This window comes from Psittacula echo (assembly GCF_963264785.1).
Source record: "Psittacula echo genome assembly, chromosome: 2".
In the NCBI taxonomy this organism is placed as follows: Eukaryota; Metazoa; Chordata; class Aves; order Psittaciformes; family Psittacidae; genus Psittacula; species Psittacula echo.
In genome coordinates, this window is record NC_137737.1 from 30,357,555 (window position 1) to 30,377,700 (window position 20,146).

Here is a 20,146-nt window from a genome sequence, read left to right on the forward strand (position 1 = left end):
ATATGTGTGAAGCCTGGCATTCCCACCTAAATACATTCTAATGACCTAGAAGGTCATTTATATAAAAAACCCCATTTCTTATGTAGCTCAATGCATCAGATATGCATACTGAATGTATGGTTCAAATGGTGTTTCAGAAATCAAGCATTTCAAGCCTCGTATGAACCCACAATATTGTATTTGGATTTTTTTGAAATGCTTACTGATAAGAGCACCTAGGTCATTACCGTCACCTGAGAAGTAACCAGCACTTTACCCTCCTTGATGAACCCTGTAATAAACTGTTTGTTTATTGAAAGTGGATTTTTTTTTAGTAAAATGCCTACCTGTTGTACTTGCAGCATAATAATTTGTTTGAATCATCAGGTGAGTGCTGTTATCGTGAGCAAGGAAAATTGCAAAAACACAAATTAGGGTCCCTGTCCTTAAGTGTATTTTAGTTTGCATTTTGATAGCAGTTTAGAAATGTTATCGCCTGTTTTGTCACAGACATAATTCACATCTTTCTTCAGGCACTGTAAACAAGAGAAATGGTTTAATGGCTCCATAAAAGGCACTCTGTGCTGATAGCTGAGATTAGACCCTTTAGTAATGGATTTTTGTGTGCTGGGGGAAGGGGAGGGCTTGGCAGAGGTAAATGCACTGGTAAAGAATCTTGGAGAGACTGATGTATCTGAAGTGCCTGCTGCATTTCTGTGTGTATTGGGAGATAGATTTAAAAGTGTGTCAGTGTTGGCTTTATAAGTACAGGGGCTTTTTCTTGATTTTGAAATTTTACCAAGTGCTACTTGGGTCACCTCAGTCAGGCTAGCATCTGGAGTTGTAATGGTATTAATTTAAATGTTTTTACATCTTCTGTCTTTTCATCTTGCTGTTAAGAAAGTCAAATCCCCTCTATTTAAATGTGTTCAAGAAATCTGTCTAAGCTAACATCGCATATTAACAGGTTTGCCTCAGTAAATCATAAAATTGTGTTACTTTTTTTACTATATCAGGTTTAGAGGGTGATGTGAGAGCATAAATGCTCAGAAAAAGCAGTTCAGAAACATGCAGCAGAAATGTTTTGGGCGTGACGTACTGTGAGTTGCTGGTTACTTTCTTTTCTCTGCAGATACATAAAGTCCTTGAACTTAATACATGTAAATGTAGTATCACTTATGAGACATCAGAGTTCACTAGCACAGTAAGGTTGCTGCTGTCAGTTGACTTTATACCATATAGTAAGTGCTCTGGCCTTACAAGTGTTGATAATAACACATCTTTGTCTCTTTGGTCAGTGGAGTCAAAATTGCCTGCCCTTAGCCAGTATCACTGAATTACCAGTAATATTTCATGCCTTTTAAAAATATGCTTAAATTAATTCTTCTTCAGAAAATAGAATCAGATTTTATTTTGTCTTGTAGGCAGGAAAATGAAGTTTAAAAATTATGACTTCTGGTCAAAGCAGAAATGATTTGAAATTTCATGTAAAATATTCCTTGTTTCTTCTTCGTCTTGAACAATCATTTCTTGAATTGAAAAATATTTTAAACTATTATTTTTATGTTTGTTGCAGTGCATTTCTGGAGCTTTCTCAAAAGAAATGATTCAGTTCTATCTGTTTCTCAGGATAGAAAATATACAAAACACTCCCCTCTGAAAAAAAATGATTCCTCCTTTAAATTCAGAGTTCTTAATAAAATTGTTCTTTGTATTTAAACTGGGTGTCATGAGCAAAATGTTTAGGATTAGGCTGTTGACAGATAGCAAAGGAGAACAACACTTCAGAATGAGGGGTAGCAGGTTTCACCCTGTATTTTTGCATGTTCTGTGTGAGTTTACTTTGTGGGGACATTATTATTGTTTTGTATAAAATCTAGGTCTGTACAATAGCACTTTATGTGTAACATGCGAGCCATCTTACTCTGCAGATACAGATATATTTATGCATAGAGAATATACATACAGGAAAGTATTATACCTTAGTCAATTTGCTACAGATGGCAGCAGTCCTTCTGCTTGTCTTATATTTGCATGTTGGCTTCACAGAAGCTCCAGACAGGGTCTGTGAATTGTGTCCATTCTGATACCGATATGCCTGACTTTCCCCAGTAGCTGAGATGAGGTGTTGAAGCCATCCATCTAAATATACGTTGTAAGATTGTTTGTCTTTCAAGTTTGGAGGTAGTTATCTGTAAGTAATCACTCAGGATGAAATCTTGGCCCTTGGTCACTTCTTAATAAGATCGTTATTAAGGAAGAGTGCCCGTTACTTTAATAGGGTTGAGACTCTGTTCTGGGGTTAAGTAAAGTGAATTTGCCATCAGGAAGAAAAAAGTGGTGGGGAGCTGGTTGTTTGAAATGTCATTTTGTTAATTTGGATGTGTTGGTAGCTTGGTATGCTGCACTAAAATTAGATTGTATAAATAAGCAACCTTGCTCTCCTCAAAATAAAATGGATTGAAAATATAAAATTGAGCTTAGCAAAATGGTGTACGTTTCAAATCTGTTTTAATAGGTGCACTATGAGTGTCACACTAAAATGAAGAGTGACGGGTGGAGGGTTTCAGTGATGATACAAGAACTGTTTTGAATGTATGAAATTTTAGTGTTGGAATAAGTCTGTCATCTTCAGCCACACTTAAGATGTGGTTTGAAAGGTCAAGTAACCTTCAAGAAAGCCCCCAAAAAATGCAATAAGTATTTTTCTCAGGCTTTTTTCCTTTCTACCTCTAAAAGTGTACACTTAAGGAGTTACAGATAAAGCTTAGCGTGGTGACTGTGTCAGGGGACTGCCTGAGGAAGGCTTTAAATTTTACAGCTACATTATCTTTCTGGCCCTAGTTAAGATAAAGATCTAATATAAAATCACTTTGGACTGTAATGCCTTCTCTAAATGAAATGAAGGTGTTAACCTACTTGATTTGATACACTTTGCCCTAGCTTATAAAGCTGGGAGGAAGGTGAGGTAAACTTTAATTAAAACTACAGCACAGATGCCTTCTAGCACTGTGCCCTGTACCTTGCTAGGACTGTACAGTAAGCAAAATAAAATGTACCTCGCAGCCGAGGCAGCAGGCTGGAGCCGTGTTCAGTGAAAGTAATTTAATTAGTGTTGATCATGACTCCAGATGATGGTGATTTGATAAGGAATAATTTAGTACTTAACAGCCTTTTACATGCACCAACTCCATGTGGGAAGGTAAAGCAAATTGCACAAAATGAATGTGCTGCTTTCACTTGTGCCTGTGCCAGTGAGCTGGAAAACTGCCTGTTAGCAGACGTTCAGGCTCTCAGCGCTGTGATGAAATACCCAGCCAGTTCTCCACACAGGGCTGTGGTGTGGGAGTCTCTGTACTCCCGTTATTTAAAAATAAATAAGGGAAGTAATTTTTCATAACAGATTAACTCTGAGGAAGTAGCAAAGTTAAAATAAAAAAAAATAAATTAAAAGATAGAGCAGCACATGGCCTTTGTACAAATACGTGATAGTGGCTTTTAAAAAGTCTTGTCGCAGTTGTGTTTTAATTCTCTGATTCAAGTCAAAGAGGTTGCCTGCCTTTGCGTCGGAGCCACCGTCCTGGAGTTGTGGGGCCCATCATGTGCGTTAAATGCAGCATGTGTTATCTGACCAAGACATGCAAGGACAGTCAGCAGCAAAAATTCGCTAGCAAACATGAAATGAGCAACGGGATGTCAGCCTGCTTTGCAGTTATGGTGGAAAGCTGACTGGGTTGCATTGTTAAAATTTGAGAATGTTTATCCGAAAAGTCTGTATAGTCTTTTATTTTAGTGCGAATTCAGACCATTTTACTCAGAAAAAAGTTCTTTCCTTGTTGTGACATTCACTGCTTTTCATCTCTGTCTCTTAAGTTACTGTGCTGTGCCTCTTGCATTTATGTACCTATTTTCCTTTGTAGTCTTTCCAGGTAATTGACTATTATCCATCAAATATAGTAGCTCAGTAGCAGTTGCAGAGACAATTCTTGTGAGTTTTGTGGAAATATGTAGCTAAATAACATAGTGCTATCTTGTGGATGTCTCAGCTGAAAGGCAAGAGTAAAAGCTGGTACGTAATAGGATATGAGAAGATCCATTTGTGAAAATGTTTTCTGAATGTTGCCCAACCGTGGGAAAACCCATGGTGAGAATCTGGAATCTAGATCTTACTCACAGATTCTTATAAATCAGAGTTCGTTAGTTCTGATGCTGGCTTCTTAGACAGCATTCTATTTGCCTCCCCCTCCCCATCAAACACATGCATATGTATGCAGGTGCATTAGTATCAGAAAATAGATAGTGTGTAACAAACTGTCTTCCCTAAGTTCAGATGCAAGGGAAGGGGCATGATACTACTTGATGGTGTATAATAATGTCCTGCTTTTGTGCTGAGGTTCCCTATACAGGGACTGCTTGCATGTATGTGGATTTCCATGGAGGTACAAGTGTCTTTGCTGGGCTAGAGTGTGGTGTTCAAACTATGATGTTGTGGTGATAGCATCAAAAATTGATGATAAAATTGAAGCAATTTTTGTGGCACTCTTTGAAGTGAACTACTGTTGCATTTAAAGCTAAAAGCTACCTCACTAATATTACTTAGAAACATTTGGTGCTTGGGAAGTATTTTGCCTCTGACAACATTTACAGTAGTTAAGCCAAATACAAGTGGGCTGTTATTTTCCTGCTAATGAGATGGGATCCTGGCCATCATTCTGTTAAACAATAAAAGTGCTAATAGCCAATGCAAAGGATCTCTGGTGTCTATTTTTCAATTGACACCCGAAGAAATACTTGAAATGTTTATTTCCTTTGTTGTTTTTAGTATTACAGTGGTTTAATTAATCACGTGTTTAATTAGAAGTGTCTAGCTTACTTGAGAAAGCTCATTGTTAATATTGTACTTGGGTTTTAATTACATTTTCTTTCACTTTACAGTGGCTTTTCATGGTCTCCCTGTGAAAATCAAGAAGGAACCCCATAGCCCATGTTCGGAACTTGGCTCCGCTTGCAGTCAAGAGCAACCATTCAAGTTCAGTTATGGGGAAAAGTGCCTGTACAATGTCAGGTAAAGCAATCAGGAGCATGTTTGCAGTGAGAACTGCTGAGTTAAATAAGGACTGACTAAAGAGTAATAAAACCATAGTAGTGATCTTACAAAAGTTACCTCTTCAGCAGATAACAGACTGATGAGATAATGCATTTAGCTGATGAACGCTGATGGAGTTGTTTACAATTGTATCAAACACATAACCATTTTAAAGCAGCATTTTTCATCAAAATGCATATTCTCAATTCCTTCTCCATGGGAGATGGCGAGAGTTTAAAAACACAGGGTGCAAGCTTGAAGCAGAAGAGTGTCTTGTTTTCTGCGAGTTGAGTTGAAAGTACTTTCAAAATGCATTACACACATTGGGAAAGAGAGAGATCTGTGTAACAGGCAGGAGATTGACAGGTCTGAGCAATGCATTACGTATTTGACAAGTTTTGCAGATGTTATCTGTGTGTGTTTGTGGGTGATTACAATTTAAAATAGTATTTCATTAGGCTTTGCATCTTTGTTACCTATTCAAAAGCGAGTTGTCTTCTTTTAAAGGGATAGATAATAAAAGCTTTATTTATTTGTGGATGGTGGAGGGGCTTGATACCACTGCATTCTTTATTGACTTTCTTCTGGTTTGCACTTACGTGTCACTCCTTCCTTTAGTGTCAGCAGCGAAGGATTTCTTATTGGCATTTCAGTCTATTTTAGAATCTTTCATCTAGCTTGTGAGTTCTTAGTCTCATTAATGTGCTACCAAAACTGTTAGCACTTAAAGCATTTACATTTAACTTTTTTGGCTATAAAAGGAGAAAAAATTAAAAAAAAAAAAAGGCTGGTCACAGAGGAGTAATTTTGATTTCAAAAAGTAAAATGCATACATTGATAGATTTGATAGGTGCTAGGGTATGTCACATAAGCAAGTATGCAAGTTCATGCATAGTGTCTGCCTAAGATCTGCATTTTTCCTGTTTAGAAGGATGGATGATCAAAGTGCGCTCAAGTTTTTTCCTGATTCAGGACACCTTTGAAAATAGCATCTATATGTTTGTAGCACCAGCACTTTATTTTTGGGGGGGGAGTGAGGGGGAGAGGGATCCTGTCAGGAGAGGCTGCTGTTATCCTAGTGTGGGTAGCTAAGCCAACATACCATTGTTATCCCTTCCCTCTAGCTGTATTGTTTTACTGTCTCACTTTGTGGTTTGTGCATGCTCTGAAAGAGTCTTGACAGGCACTGCTGGCTATTCGTGCTCTAGTCCAGGTACGTATTTTGTATACCTCCTGTTAGAATGTCACTATAAGACTGAATAGTTTAAAAATACATGTGTGTGCCCCAGAGAAGAAAAGGGTGCGTTGAACCACGTGCCTCTAACATGGTTTTTTCTGCGCTCTGCTTAACGTAAAATAGAGAATTCCTCTGCCCCAATCTGATAAATGAAAAGTTTATGTGACATTTGTTTGTTTGGTTTTTCTCACTGTAGATGCTACTTTTTCTTTTTTTTTTTCCTTCAGAGAAAATAACCTGACCTTTTTTCCTTTTGCTTTACTGATAGTGCCTATGATCAGAAGCCACAAGTGGGAATGAGGCCCTCCAACCCACCGACGCCATCCAGCACTCCGGTATCACCACTGCACCATGCCTCCCCAAACTCAGCTCAGACTCCTAAATCTGATCGGGTTTTCCCTACCCATCTCCCTCCATCACAGTCCATTCAAGATAACAGCTTCCCTATGGATCACAGGTAAAACACAAAACACGTGAGCGACCCGTGCAGAAAGTGTTTCAATTGTGGATGCAAGTCTCTTATATAGGGTAGCACTGTCTTCCTGCCCACAGCTATTCCCTTTGATTTGGGGAACCAAGGTGAAAACCAGCAAGATTCAGATTGTCAGAAATATGTGTGTTTTATGGAAGACTGGCACGCACCTTAGTGCACTTCAGTAGGAGTTCATATTGGCAGTGGCAGAGTTTTAATGACCTGCTGCTTCTGTCTGGTGAGGGTGGTTACAGGGTGCTAGATAATCTCATCTGGGTTGCCTTTCGCATGATTATGATTTTCCATGATTCCCAAAGATTAGGCCGGATGGTCTTTCAAGATCCCTTCCAACTTGGGCTATTCTAAGGTCCCTTCCAACTTGAGGCTACTAAGCCCTATGAGGAAATGAAGTCACTAGCAGACATGATCCTGGATATAAATATCTGGCCTCTTGCTAAGCAATTCACCTATCTAAGAAAGAGATAAGTGTCCCTGTTACATTACTGCTTCAGAATATTCTCTGGAAGGGTGGATCATTTTTCCAACCCCATTTGAAAAGTAATATTTCAGACAAACTAAGATGCTAACATAAACTGTGCTTAAATAGCATTAGTCAGAGTAAAATCCAGAAGAGCTAGAGACTAGAATTAAAATTTAAACTGTCCTTAAGTCACCCTGTTTTGTTTTGATATGTTAGAAATCCCCAGACAACTGACTGACTGTCTTAGCGCAGTTGTACAACAGATACACTCGGTGGATTTCCCTGATTTTTGAGACCAAACACTTGTTTGTGGAATTGTATTTATCGTCACCTTTGTTACATGAGCCTGTTTGTGTGTGCTCTGTTGTGTGGTTGCTCTGAGCATGTAAAATTTTAGCTGTATATAAAGAGATACATATGTTCAGAAACTTGGCTTATCTTTTGAACTTCAGCAAATTAAGAAGCACCTGAAAAGATAACCACAGTAGTTGGTAGTGTGATTTGCAAGCTTCTGCTTTAGTAAGGGCTGTTATTCCCAGGGATTTGTGCAGATCACTTCTGAAGGGGATTAACTAAGGTTCATGTTGCTGTTTTGTGCTCTGCTAAGATAGCTTTAAATACCACCCAAGATTTTCTACAAGCCATATTGGCAGTGAAGAAACACTGGATTGTCCCCTTCACCTGCATTAGTCACCATCTTTCCCCCCTCTCCCTCCCTGCTGTGGACTGTGGTCTAAGCACGCAGGCCCCCAGTTGAAGTGAGGTAGCAGTTTTGATTACAGGATAGTGGATAAATGTGTATCTGTATGTACACCAAAGTCAAATTATCAGCAGACTGAAATCTCCAGAAGTTAAATGGCTTCTGTGCAGACAGCAGTAGTAAGATTTATCAGATGAAAAAGTCTTCTGTTTTGGAGCAATTTGTAAAGAGAGCACTGAAGGTATATGTTAGCCTTAATGTAAGTATTTATAGAGATTTGCATACATCTTAGTATATTTTTCTATACACATAACACTTGCCCTGCACAAGCTCTGTAAGCTCTTTACATGATCCCTCTCACCCCCATGTTTGATATTCGTGTTCCTTAGGGCATTTTGCAGTAATGTTTCCCCTCTGTAAAAGAATGTCACGTGTTCAAGTCAAAATAGGTGACTCAGGCCAAAAAAAAAAAAAATTTTTCTCCTTTTTTAATGAAAGGTTCAATTTTAAGACATTTTTTCCTCTTTTCCTTATTTATTTTGAATCTTCTCACTTCCAGCTTGAAGCAAATGTGTAGTTCATTTTTTTTATGAAATTCAAATCTTCATGATTTATAAGGTGATATGCTACTACAATGAGTGTATTCAGAAAATGTCATTGAAACAAATGACCTACCTATGTGAGTTCATATATAAATCTGTAACTCAAGGCATATTTCTTTAGAACATGCATTGGTGGCACAAGATAGCATTAGTATCTAGAACATACAGCCCATGCATCTTCATACAGGGCATGAATATATGAACGATAAGTGGTCCTAACAAGTACCAACAGGAATTAAATCCACTTGTATAAACAAATGGCTTGATTCCATACAAAGCTTCCAGTACAACAAGTATTATTAACTTCCTTTGAGGCTTTGTGAGTGAGCCTGTTTCTTATTTTAACTTCAAGTTGCAATTTTCTGATTCACTCCTTGACAGTTCTTAATGATAATTTCTGCTTCTTTTTTTGGCTAATGAAAAAAGGAAAAGAGGGAAATGAATGCAGTGCCAGTCAGCTTAACTGTTTCATAATACATTTGAGTTTCTGAGTTTATTTTCTGCAGGTGTAGGTGGAATTGCAAAACCCAATGCTACAGTGCAGTACTCTTTCTACTGCAAAATATTACATTACAGCAGCATTAAAAAAAACCAAATATGTTGTCTCCGCTACTGCATTGTAATACTTTCTATAGCTCCCACGGTATTTGTAATAAAGCAATGATAGTAATTATTTGTCAGACGAAGTTCAGAGCAGTATTATGACAGATGTTAGTAGAGTTAGTAGAGTTTAAATTGTTTCAGAAACACATAGTACATATGTGGTAGGAGTTAGTAGTCAAGGATTGTATTGCCTGTGCAGTCAAACCCCTACACTCTTCTTCACTCACCCAGTTTTCTCCAAGGGAATATCTGCTTTTGCTTCTGTGAACCAAACTTTTTTCAGATCTAGAGTACAGGGAGCTGAAGAATGATCAGTTCACTTCCAGAGAAAGGCACAGGGTTGAGGTGTTTGTTTGTTTATTGGTTTGTGTTTGGTTTTTTTTTGTTGTTGTTTGAAAGTGTGTCTTGTCCATGATGAGTAATAGCAGGACTAGTAGGCAATTTGCTGCAAGAAAGTTGAGTCTGCTGTGATTTAGTGCAGACAAAGTATTACTGCAGTGGTGGTTACTGTTACTGTGGTAATCTGCAGGAGATGATAGGAGGTCTTTGTGCTGTTGATCAGGGCATGATGGAAAAGTAGTATCCTTGCATTCTTCTCTATGCTTCTGAACCTGCAGCTATCCAAATAATTACACTCAGGCCTTTTAATTTAGGCAGATATGTCTTATGGAAGAAAAAACAAGCATAATTTCTTGTGTAGTGTTGCATGTAAATGAAGTTAATTTAAAAGTGAATTCTCAGATTTTTATGTCTACTGAAGAGCATTTGGGAGTAGTGAGTGGCAGCATGGCTTGTATGGATGACTTCTTTCATTTAGAAATGACCAAGGGAACAAATTAAGGCAGGAGTGGAATTCTTAGGCATTGTTTCTCTTAGCAAAAGTTTGCAGCCTGTCCTTTTTGTCAGGTGCTTACATTCCTTTCCCACTAGAGCTGGAATGCCGAGCCAGCCTTGCAGGTAGATCTCCCATAGCACTATCCCTGAGAGGACAGAACTGTGGACTTTCAACCTGGAATGATTCCAGGTGTTTTGGCAGACAGTGCTCTTTATTCAGAATGTTTGTTGTGGTCAGGATAGTTTCTGTGTAACAGTAAGAACGGTAAGTTAGAGCGCAAGCAATATGTTGCTAATGCTTGTGAGAGAACAAAAACTCTGCCCAAGCCTCTTACTATGTTATGATGGTCTTACTATGGTACGATGTCAGTCTTTCTGCTGATTTGAATCTGGTGCATTACCTGTTTGCCTCTTCTGTTGGGAGAAGATACTGAAAGCCAAGATGGCAGTGGGGACAGGTCTTGGAGCTGGTGTTAATCACTGGGCTTTTTTGTTTCTTTGCTTGTTGCTAAATGATCCTGATGGGAGCAATTGGCATGTTCGTAAGCAGAATGTTTGCCACTGAGAAAGTGATACAAGTACTAACCATGACCTGTGATCATCTTTGGGAAATGGAATGTCGCTCAAGCCCTTTACATGACCTCTCCTCTAACTTGTGTCCTAGATTTCGCCGCCAGCTCTCTGAGCCTTGCAATTCTTTCCCACCTTTGCCTGCAATGCCAAGGGAAGGACGTCCAATATATCAGCGCCAGATGTCTGAGCCAAACATCCCCTTCCCGCCTCAAGGTTTTAAGCAGGAGTACCATGATCCAGTTTATGAACACAACGCTATGGTTGGCAGTGCAGCCAGTCAAAATTTTCCCCCTCCTCTGATGATTAAACAGGAACCTAGAGATTTTGCATATGATTCAGGTAGGTGAGACTCTCCTTTAGTTCTGCATAGTAAAGTAATATATGAATCTAAGCCAGTGCTATTGGTGTTTTGATCATACAAATTGAAACTTGCTTTTTTGGCTTCTAAGTCTTCCAGAGTAAATTATGTCTGAGATAGCTTGCACAATAGTAAGATTGCTACATGGTAAAGTGTGACTTGTGCCGCCACTGCTTGCTCTGCAAAGGATTTCGTTTTCCAGAACTCTCTGTCCAAAAAGTGCACAGGTTAAGAAAATCAGAGAAGAAAAAATCATGAGTACAAAACTGAGCTTTGCTTAAGGGAGGGCTTGTTCTGTACTCTCTCATCTGTGACCTCTGAATTTGTGTGCTCCATTTTTATGAGCTCCTTCGTTTGTCTGCCAGAAATAGAGGACTCTTTCTCTTCTTGCTTGCACTACTTTAAATCAGGAGTAACTCCGCTGAAGTGGGGTTTATACAGCTATAAAACCAATGAGGGAGAAGAATCAGCCAAATTGGTGTCAGCTTCTCAGTTTGTGCATACTGCTGTGTTTTGTGGAGGTACATAATCTGTGATGCCAGGTTGCTGATGTAGAGAATACGCTGTTGCTATTAATAATGTTTATTATGAATGTGGCAACTGGAATAGAGCCTTATTGCTCTATGGACAGTATAAAGCAGAGGAGCCAGTGGCAGAGCCTGCTCTCAATAGCTTCTGATCAAAATAGAAAAGATAAGCGATAGAAAGGATAAAAGCATAAATCAAGGGAATAACATTGTAAATGTTTGGCACAATTTAAACATAATATTGATATTATACTTGGGAAAAGAGAGAGAGAATTAGGGAAGACAAAAAGAAGTTTAGTAACGAGTACCAGGTAACAAGGAGAAGAAAGCTGAAATGGTGGTATGGAGAGAAGCTGAGATTATAACAGCATGGAGTGGGCTATCTGGGGTAAACCATTGATCAATACGGAGCAAAGAAAATGCAGTCACAACGTGTTTTTCAGTTTTGGTGTAAGTGATTTCTGCAGAGTTTGTTCAGTCTTTATCTCTGTCCTGCTCTGTGTAAGTTGTACAAGGGAGGGATTTCTGTGAGTCCTTCCCGTGCTTCTGGAGGGAGGATACCTTGCTTTTGTACACTTGTATGCTGAGTTGGGCAGGGAGAAGGGGTGGTACTGTTTGACTTCAGTCTGACTCTTCTTCTGGGTTCTGCAGTACCTGCAGTGCTTTCCTGCTGGTTCAGTCTCTGCGAGATGTTTTTGCCATTAATTTGCCAAAGGCTACATGGTAGCTGAATTGAGGTCTCCCTTGAAAGTTTAGCTGGTAACAGACTATCTTGCAATTTGATAAAGCTAGAACTGGCTTTTGTTGTCTTTTCTGTAGCTAACCTAGCATTTTCTATTTAGTGGGCTGTTTTGTGGTATCGTTAATACAAAGTGCTGGTTTTAGAGCTGATTTCTATGTTAGAACAGGGGAATTCGGAAAGTAGAGCTGCTTTCTCCTGTCTTATTCTTGATAAGCAAAGAACCAATCCTTAGGTAATTTGAGTTAGGCCAATACAAGGAGGGGCTTGGGTGAGGTATTTCTCCAAGCTGAAATATAGGACAAGATGAAAATGAGTTCAGATTGCAAGGATCAGATCTAGACCTCCATCGGTTTATTGATGAAGGTTCTGAGATACATGTCTTTGGCAGTTGTGTATCTTTAATCTTACAGAATGGCATGGGAGAGACTGTCTGCCTAGTTAATGTGGCAATAGATAATAAATAGGGGACTGCAGCTTCAGGCACTGCCAGTCCCTTGCAACCTTCACAAGCACTGTTACTTATCCTGCTAAATTGAAGGGTGAAAAAAGGCCCTTTTGTAAGCATGCTTCATATTTCGCTAGGAAGTGGGATCTCCTTCTTGCATACTATTTCTTTAAGTCTGGGTTGGCTGCTAGCATTCATCTTTCTTTGGAATATTTTTTATGGAAAAATAGCAGGAAATTTTATTCCAAAAGGAAGATGTGCAAACTTGTATCCAGTCCTGTCATATCTTTCTTTTTCGCCTTTTATTTTTTTATGGTCCAGCAAGATCAACATTCCACTTTATAGTAATGATGTTCAAGCAAAATGGTTGTTTCTTTTGTAGATGAATAATTAGTTTTTAAAAGTGTAATAGCTGTGTAACCAGTGGTCATGAAAAATTAATCTGTTGGTATCAGGAAGTACTTTTATTGGCCTCAGAATATCTGCATTTAAGTTGACACAACTGTACACTCCATAAATTGCAGTCAACAACTGTGGTCTGTTGATATTTTGTCTTGTTACCATCTGTTCTCTAGAAACCATCATTTTCCATCCTTGCTAAGAGTACGTTAAATAACCCCTTAGGAAACATAATGTATTCGTCACTGAATCATTGATTTCATTTTTCACCTATGGATGTTCAGGGAAGGAGGAATGCCAGAGTGAAAAGTCTTTTTTTGCATGGTATTTTATTGCAGCTCAACTAAGAATATAGAAACATATTTAAAAAGTTCATTGCAATAGACCAAGATGTTCCTTTTGGGATGTTTCTGGAAGAGCCTCATAAAAGTTCATTGCTTTTGTGCACTATACTTTTATACTTTGTGGGAAGCTGGTGAATGAAAAGCATTATTATGGGATGATTATAACTCTATTAAAACATGACATTAATTATGACATGGGAAATGGCAGATCAATTAGTTGTAATTGTAATTGCAGGTATGCAATTTCTATTGCAGAATGTTTGAGATAATGGAAAAAGAAAAATGTCAACAGAGTAGAAGCTCCTCCCTATACATCCACACTTCTAGAAGTCGCAGTGCATCATACATGTTCAGTCAGACTTTATTTTCTGCCATGTACTCTTTTTTTTTTTCCTCCCTGGGCTGCCAGTTGGATGTATTTAAGACTTGACGCTATATCTAGCAACTTTAAGCACAAAAATACAGCCAGAGACATGGAGTGCTTTAAGATTTTGCATCATTAATGGGTATACTCCAGAAGGCTTCCCAAGATCTTTGTTCAGAAGGGCTAATAATGGGCATTTTCTGTACAGTTAGCACTTCTAGAATTCAATTCATGTAATCAGGTACTTAAACAAAAAGGCCGAACTTGAGATACCCCATCTATTCTGGGCTCTATTTTTATGCAGGTTCTTTTCATGCTTGATCTTCCCTTCTTAATGTAGTGCATTTGAGATAGACTAAGGTAGGACTCTAGCTATGCGTGTATCAATTAATATTAAAGATCTAGTTTTAAAATGACATCTGAAATTATGAAGTTTATATCATATTTTATTTTGACCAGTTGCAATAGTTATTTTGGTTGGAAAGTTCTTTAGTGGGCATGTCTTTGAGAACTTCAAAATTTGTCACACAGTGGTGTTAGAGGTAAGTAGAGGAGAAATTGTTGCTTGCATATACTTATTACTGGTTGCCAGAAATCTATCTGTTGAAATCCAGATCTCAACAGATAATGCCTCTAACTTGCTCAGTCATTCATGGGCAGGATAGAGGCATTAGCAGGGCTATTCTGACATTGTACTTAAGGGTAGCCTCATGGCTAATACGCTTGAAAGGACCTTAGAGAATTTGAATTCTGTCTGTATCACTTCCAAAGTTAACTTCCAAAATACTAGTTGCATCACTTAAAGAATTAACTATCCAAACAGAATTATTAGTGTCTTGCTTTCTGAGTTGTTCATCCCTTAAATTCCTGAGGCTTCACAAGCAATAAATACCTTGCGTTGGCATGCGCGAATGGATGGGGAGCTGCCCCTCTGTTAAAAGAGATGAGCGGAGGCAGAGAGATACATCAGAGATATATATACCTGTTTATTTTGGGTACCCAGTTAGGACTGGATAATTTCTGAAGAACATTATGTATTACATATGTTCAAAGCTCAGCTCCTAGGGACTTTATTTGAAGATTAGGGTCCCTGTGTAAGCACTGCAAAAATAAGAAATACATAATAGGAAAAATTGGCAGAAACATTGTGACTGCTTTGGAAAACTTTGTTGGAGATGGAATGGGCTTTGTTGAGGCCTAAAATTGACCATTCAGCTTGAATCTTGAGGTCATCTTTTCCTTTCTTCAAGTGTTCTGCCTCATTAGGTACACAGCTTCCAGCCTCTGTAACAAATGAAGCAGGTGCTCCACCTGCAAAGCTGTTTACAGCATGGTGCTCTCCCTCAAACAGTTCTGACCTGTGCACTCAAGAGACAAGAGTGCCAAAGCAAAAGGCTGTATCATAATTCATTTGCAACAAAGGGGTTGTATCAAGGTTGCACAGGAAGTTGTAATAATGACACTTCTTAACCCTTCCTGAGTTTGCTTTTACACGTGTAGGATGCTGTTAGCATTCTGCCATCCATGTTATACATGTTTATTTACCTAATAACTGGAAACAGAATAAAAAGCAAGACTCCTTTCAAATTCCTAATGTGGTGTTTTTTGAAAAGAAAATCGCTGAGAGTTAATGTGGAAAAAGATCCACAGTAGTACCTTCTTCCCTAGAGATCGGCTCACATGTCCTTAAATTTATGAAGTTTCAGAACAGTGTGAGAGAATGTTTAAATTAAGATTTCAAGGGGAAAAAATATTTCTTGGGAGTACATTTATTTGCAGATTGCCTTTTTTTTTTTCCTTTCCTTTTTTTAAACAACAATTTGATATTCCATTATACTTCTTGGAAGCAAGGTTTACACATTTGAAGGTGGTAATATGAAGGAAAAAGGAAATCTTATCTGTCAGGATCAGTGCAGGATTGCTTTTTCCAGGATATTCTCTAGTGCATTGGCCAGTGCAGTATATAAAGGCACAACTCATGGTGCTTCTACTACTGTCTTTAATTATATTAGCTAATTTTTACCGTGCTTTGAAAATATACTAAGTATTATTACTACAATTATTCCCCTGGAAGATTATTTCACAGACTAATAAGACTTCACAGTTAAGAAATATTTCTTGATCGTAAGCCTAAATTTTCCCTTTGATCAGTTCCATTCTCTTGCTCATAGCTACACTTCTTTGGCTCATCGTAAACAATTCCCTGGTATTAACTTACCACCTCTAAATCTCTGTAGACAATTTGCATGTATACTCTTAGTCTGTCTGTGTGACTCGTTGAGATCTTGCTTCCTAAATCCTCCAGCTGTTTAATCTTTTACTCAGATTCTCTCTAGGTTTTCCTTTTTTGTGTGTATTGTTTTGTTTTTGTTGTCAGTCTGCAGATATTTGCATTATTTTTGAGCAGTTTTATAAAACCCTCTGTGAAACAGAACTGATTATCCTTTTACTGGATATGGTGCTTCAGTATGCACATTTCGAAACTGCATCTCCTTATGGCCCTAAATAACTTCTTTTGCACAGTAGTACAATTGTTCTCAGTTAAAATCTGGCTGCATAAAGGCAGAAGGGGAGAAGGAATAGAGGTTTGCTCTGGAGTTGAGTAGGTTTAAGAAGTCCTTCCTTGTTTTTGGTTTTGCAGTTTTCCCAAGTCTCACTTCTGTGGTTTAAAATACCTCACCCTTTTGTTTCAAGAGCTTGTCTTTGCTGTGTTGCTTCAGTGAATGAGCATGGATTCCATTCACGAGTTAAGCTGCACTGCACTTTGTGCTTGCCCTTAAAACACAAATCTGCTGTTGATGATATGACAGTGGAAAATAAAAGCATCTGAGAGGGAAACTTGAGAAACCTGGGCTTCAGAAGATTCCTGTGAAAGACAGAATTTTAACTTTTCACTTGCTTCCATCAGCTGGTTTCCTGTATCCGCTAATTCTGTCTGAAAGAAATCTGTCATTACAATAGAATTAATTTTGTAATACTGTCTTAATGAACAAAGGAAAACATGAATACCAAATTAATGTGAACATACAGGCAGGAGACCATGCATCTATGTTGCCTTTCAAAGCAGACAGTATGATCTGAAAAATTGTCCTGCAGTCCCTGTTTTTCAAAGAAATGAATAAATATCCTCTAAATCTACAGTTACAGTAAGTGGCACTGGCTAATGATTTGATTTGAGGATTGAGAGCACAGTCTGGATTTACTCTTTGTGCATTAACGCAGGTCAAATGGACACAGGCTGCATTTTAAATCAGTAATGGAAGGCTGAAGCCTGCCTTAAACCAGCCAGATCAGCCTTACCCAAGACCGATTGATCCCGGGAGACTGAGCCCTGTGAGCCTAGCTTTTATATGAATGGACTCTGTGCAGCCTGAAGTTTCATTCATAAAATGGATGCTGAAGGGAAGAGAAAAAAAAAAAAGGAAACACAACCAACCCACACACACCAAACCCTGGAATGTCCATTTATGCGGAGCTGAAGGGTGTAGTGTTCCCTCAGCTGCTGCTGTTGCCAGTTGCCTTAAAGTAATGATTAATGCTCCTTGGCCCTGCCTGCCTGAAACCTGACACCATTTATGGCCTTGGTGTGTTTCTAATGTATAGTGAATGAGAAGGCTACATTCTCAAATCAGAAACATAAACAGGAACTGGTTGGTCTGAATTCCATTCAAATATGTCACTTCAGCCGTGCAGTGTTTGTCCAACTTCTATTTTACAGGCAGGGGATGGGATGAGAGAGAAAAAGCAACACAGACATTTTTGCAGTAGGATTACCAGCGAAAGGAGCAAGGAACAGAGAAAATACTGCTGTCTTTTGTTGAATTTAAAGGGAAGCGATGTTTAAAATATTTTACAGTTACTGAGGTTAATAAAAGCAAATGCATGATTTTAAAGTATGCTCAAAAGATCACTTCCATGTGGAATTTCAATTCAGAGCTGAATGTATGAGCTTTTGTTTTCCTGTTCTGCTGCATAGAAAGTTACACATCGCCTAGACAGGCTGTTGACATCTGGTCTCAGAAAATGCATTAGATGTTGTGATAGATCTAAACCCCAAAGTTGTGGAAAGGAAGCTGTTTGCTTAAGGTTTTGGCTTTTTTTTTTTTTTTTTTTTTCTGTATATGTGTAATAATTGCACTTAGACACGAGCTGGTGGGGCCAAATGTAGTTCTCCGGTAGGTTTTTGTCAAGTGAGATGTAGGAAATTAAACTAAACAAATCCTACTTATCTAGGGTTGTTGTTTTTTTTTTTTTGTGTATATCTATGAGTGCACATTCTCATAGATTATTTTTCTTTTCCCCTAATTGCTGGTATGAAGACAGATGACAAACAAAATGATGAACAAAACCTTCCATTCTGAATGTTTTAAATGGCATAATGAATTGGGAAAATAATACTTATTTTTTAGATTGATTTTTAGAGATGATAGTGACAATTTTCACCCCTGTAACTTCAGTGTACTTACATTTTTCATACTGAACCTGCTAATGAAATTTTAATGCTGACTTTCGTATTGCTGGGGTTTTACTGATTTGGAGATCTCTGCTGTAATTACATAATTCTGAGGGGATAGTGCTTTTAAAGGTGGTTGAACTAAAACCTGAGCCACCAGCATGTGAGTTGTGAAATATGCTTCAGAAGTCACAGTACAGGGAAATGCTGATTAGTTCTAGTATTTCTACCTGCATGCCTCTCTGAATAGAGACATACGAGTTTTAATCTAAATGTGTTCTTCAGTTTACAAGATCATAAGTTTCATGATCAAAAAGAAGCATTTGGTATTCTCCCTGCAAAACACAGGTCATGCATTTTTCTTCGGGATGCCTGGTGCCACCTTAGCTGCTTGTTTCAATCTGGTTTGAAGAATTGCCTTTCTTGCATAAAAAGCCTTATCTGTTTTTTCAGTGATTTCAGTATTGCTATTCACCCTTTAGCTGGTCAGAGCTTCTTGGTGGTGGTAAACAGCTGCTTTCCACCAGGAGGCTAAATGCATTTCAGCGGTGGATGAAGCACTCTTTTGTAAACAGTTTGTCAGTATTCTTGGAAATCCACAAACAGAAAAGTTACTCGCTGTGTGATTGTGATGTTTTAAATTTTGAGGCCAAAAGTATGATGTGTTCTAGTTTGGACATCTTACTTTAAAAAGGCTACGTTTGGCTCTGTACTTGATAAAAATCTCTCCCACTGCACCAGCCACTTCTCCATGTTCCAGAGGAATGCTTGTATCGCTCAAGTAGACACAGAACTCTGCAAGGCACCAAGGGGAGGACTGGCATACTCACAGTGTGTGGCACAGAATCAGGCTGACCTGTATGAGTGGCACGTGGGAGTTAGGTGGGTCCAAGCTATCTGAGGGGCTTGGGCATGCCCTTCTGTGCCTCGTAGCACAAAAGGAAAGAATCTGCATGTATTGTATTCTGCATTTCTTGCTTGTAGGAAGACAAGTGGCACAACATGTTTAAGCCTGTTTATATAAATGGACAAACTGCAGTTTTAGTGTCATCTTTGTTTTATACCTGTAGGGAAGTAGGCAAATTTTCACGAGTTGAGGTGTTTGGTGAATTTGGGTGACTTGTTAGCAGGCTCACTGCATAAGGCAGTCACTCACCAGTGCACTGTTGCATTCACCTGAGCTGCCACGTAGATAGCAAGGCTAGGCAGGTAGCTTGACTTTTTCACCCACCCTGTTTCGCATTGTACACACCTTCTAAGCCTCTGTCTCCCAGTCCCTCTCTCTGCACATGCACATATGTAACGCAATACCTTGGGCCTCCAAATCTTCAGATGATGTTGATAAAGTGAAATAAAAAGTAATTCAGAGGTAGAGTGTAATGTAACAACATGTCCTTCAGTTAGGAATGCTGTGTAAGGTCAGAAACTGGTTCAGGTTACCAGTTCTTGCTTTACTCTGTTTCATTCAGAAGACAGTCACTTCATCCTGCTGCCTGCAGAAGCTTTGTCTTCCCTGTGTCTTGCCTGGCTAGAGATGTGAGCTGAAATTCTGCTTGTCTCTCTGCAGGGTGTGATTGTGGGTTTGAAACCTGGTCCTTATCTCTGAAACACGACTGGAAAAGAGGATTTAAAGATTCCTTACCCACTTTGAGTTATACAGGGCTAAGACAACCTAACCCTTTAAATTCTGATATGATAATATGAAATGCTTCCTTACCATGGGACCCCTCAAGGGTCTTATTCAAGAATGAAACCTAGAACCTGTGCCTGCTAAATTCAGTAGCAGATTTTTCTTGTCCTGAGAAAGTCTGTTTGGGCTTTTTCTGCTTGGATGTATTTTCATTAAGGCAGAGCAGAGCTTACTTCCAGTATTTTTCTGTGTGACCGTCCCAGATGAGAAGGCATTTCTGCAATGTCTAGATTACACATAATTTTAAAACAACACCT

The 20,146-nt window shown here is 38.7% G+C and overlaps 1 protein-coding gene across 7 annotated transcripts in view; it reads left to right on the top strand.

The window, feature by feature from the left end:
* The window catches only part of ETV1 (ETS variant transcription factor 1), a gene marked incomplete at both ends in the record, with an annotated part of 62,644 nt that overhangs the window by 27,635 nt on the left and 14,863 nt on the right, over positions 1-20,146 (top strand). For 6 of the 7 annotated variants that reach the window (XM_080611715.1, XM_080611718.1, XM_080611717.1 and 3 more), the window contains 3 exons: positions 4,915-5,044; positions 6,571-6,759; positions 10,659-10,906. In XM_080611715.1, coding sequence (XP_080467841.1) covers positions 4,915-5,044; positions 6,571-6,759; positions 10,659-10,906 — 567 coding nt within the window. The remainder of the gene's footprint in view (positions 1-4,914; positions 5,045-6,570; positions 6,760-10,658; positions 10,907-20,146) is intronic. The other variant, XM_080611721.1, reaches the window with a different exon arrangement.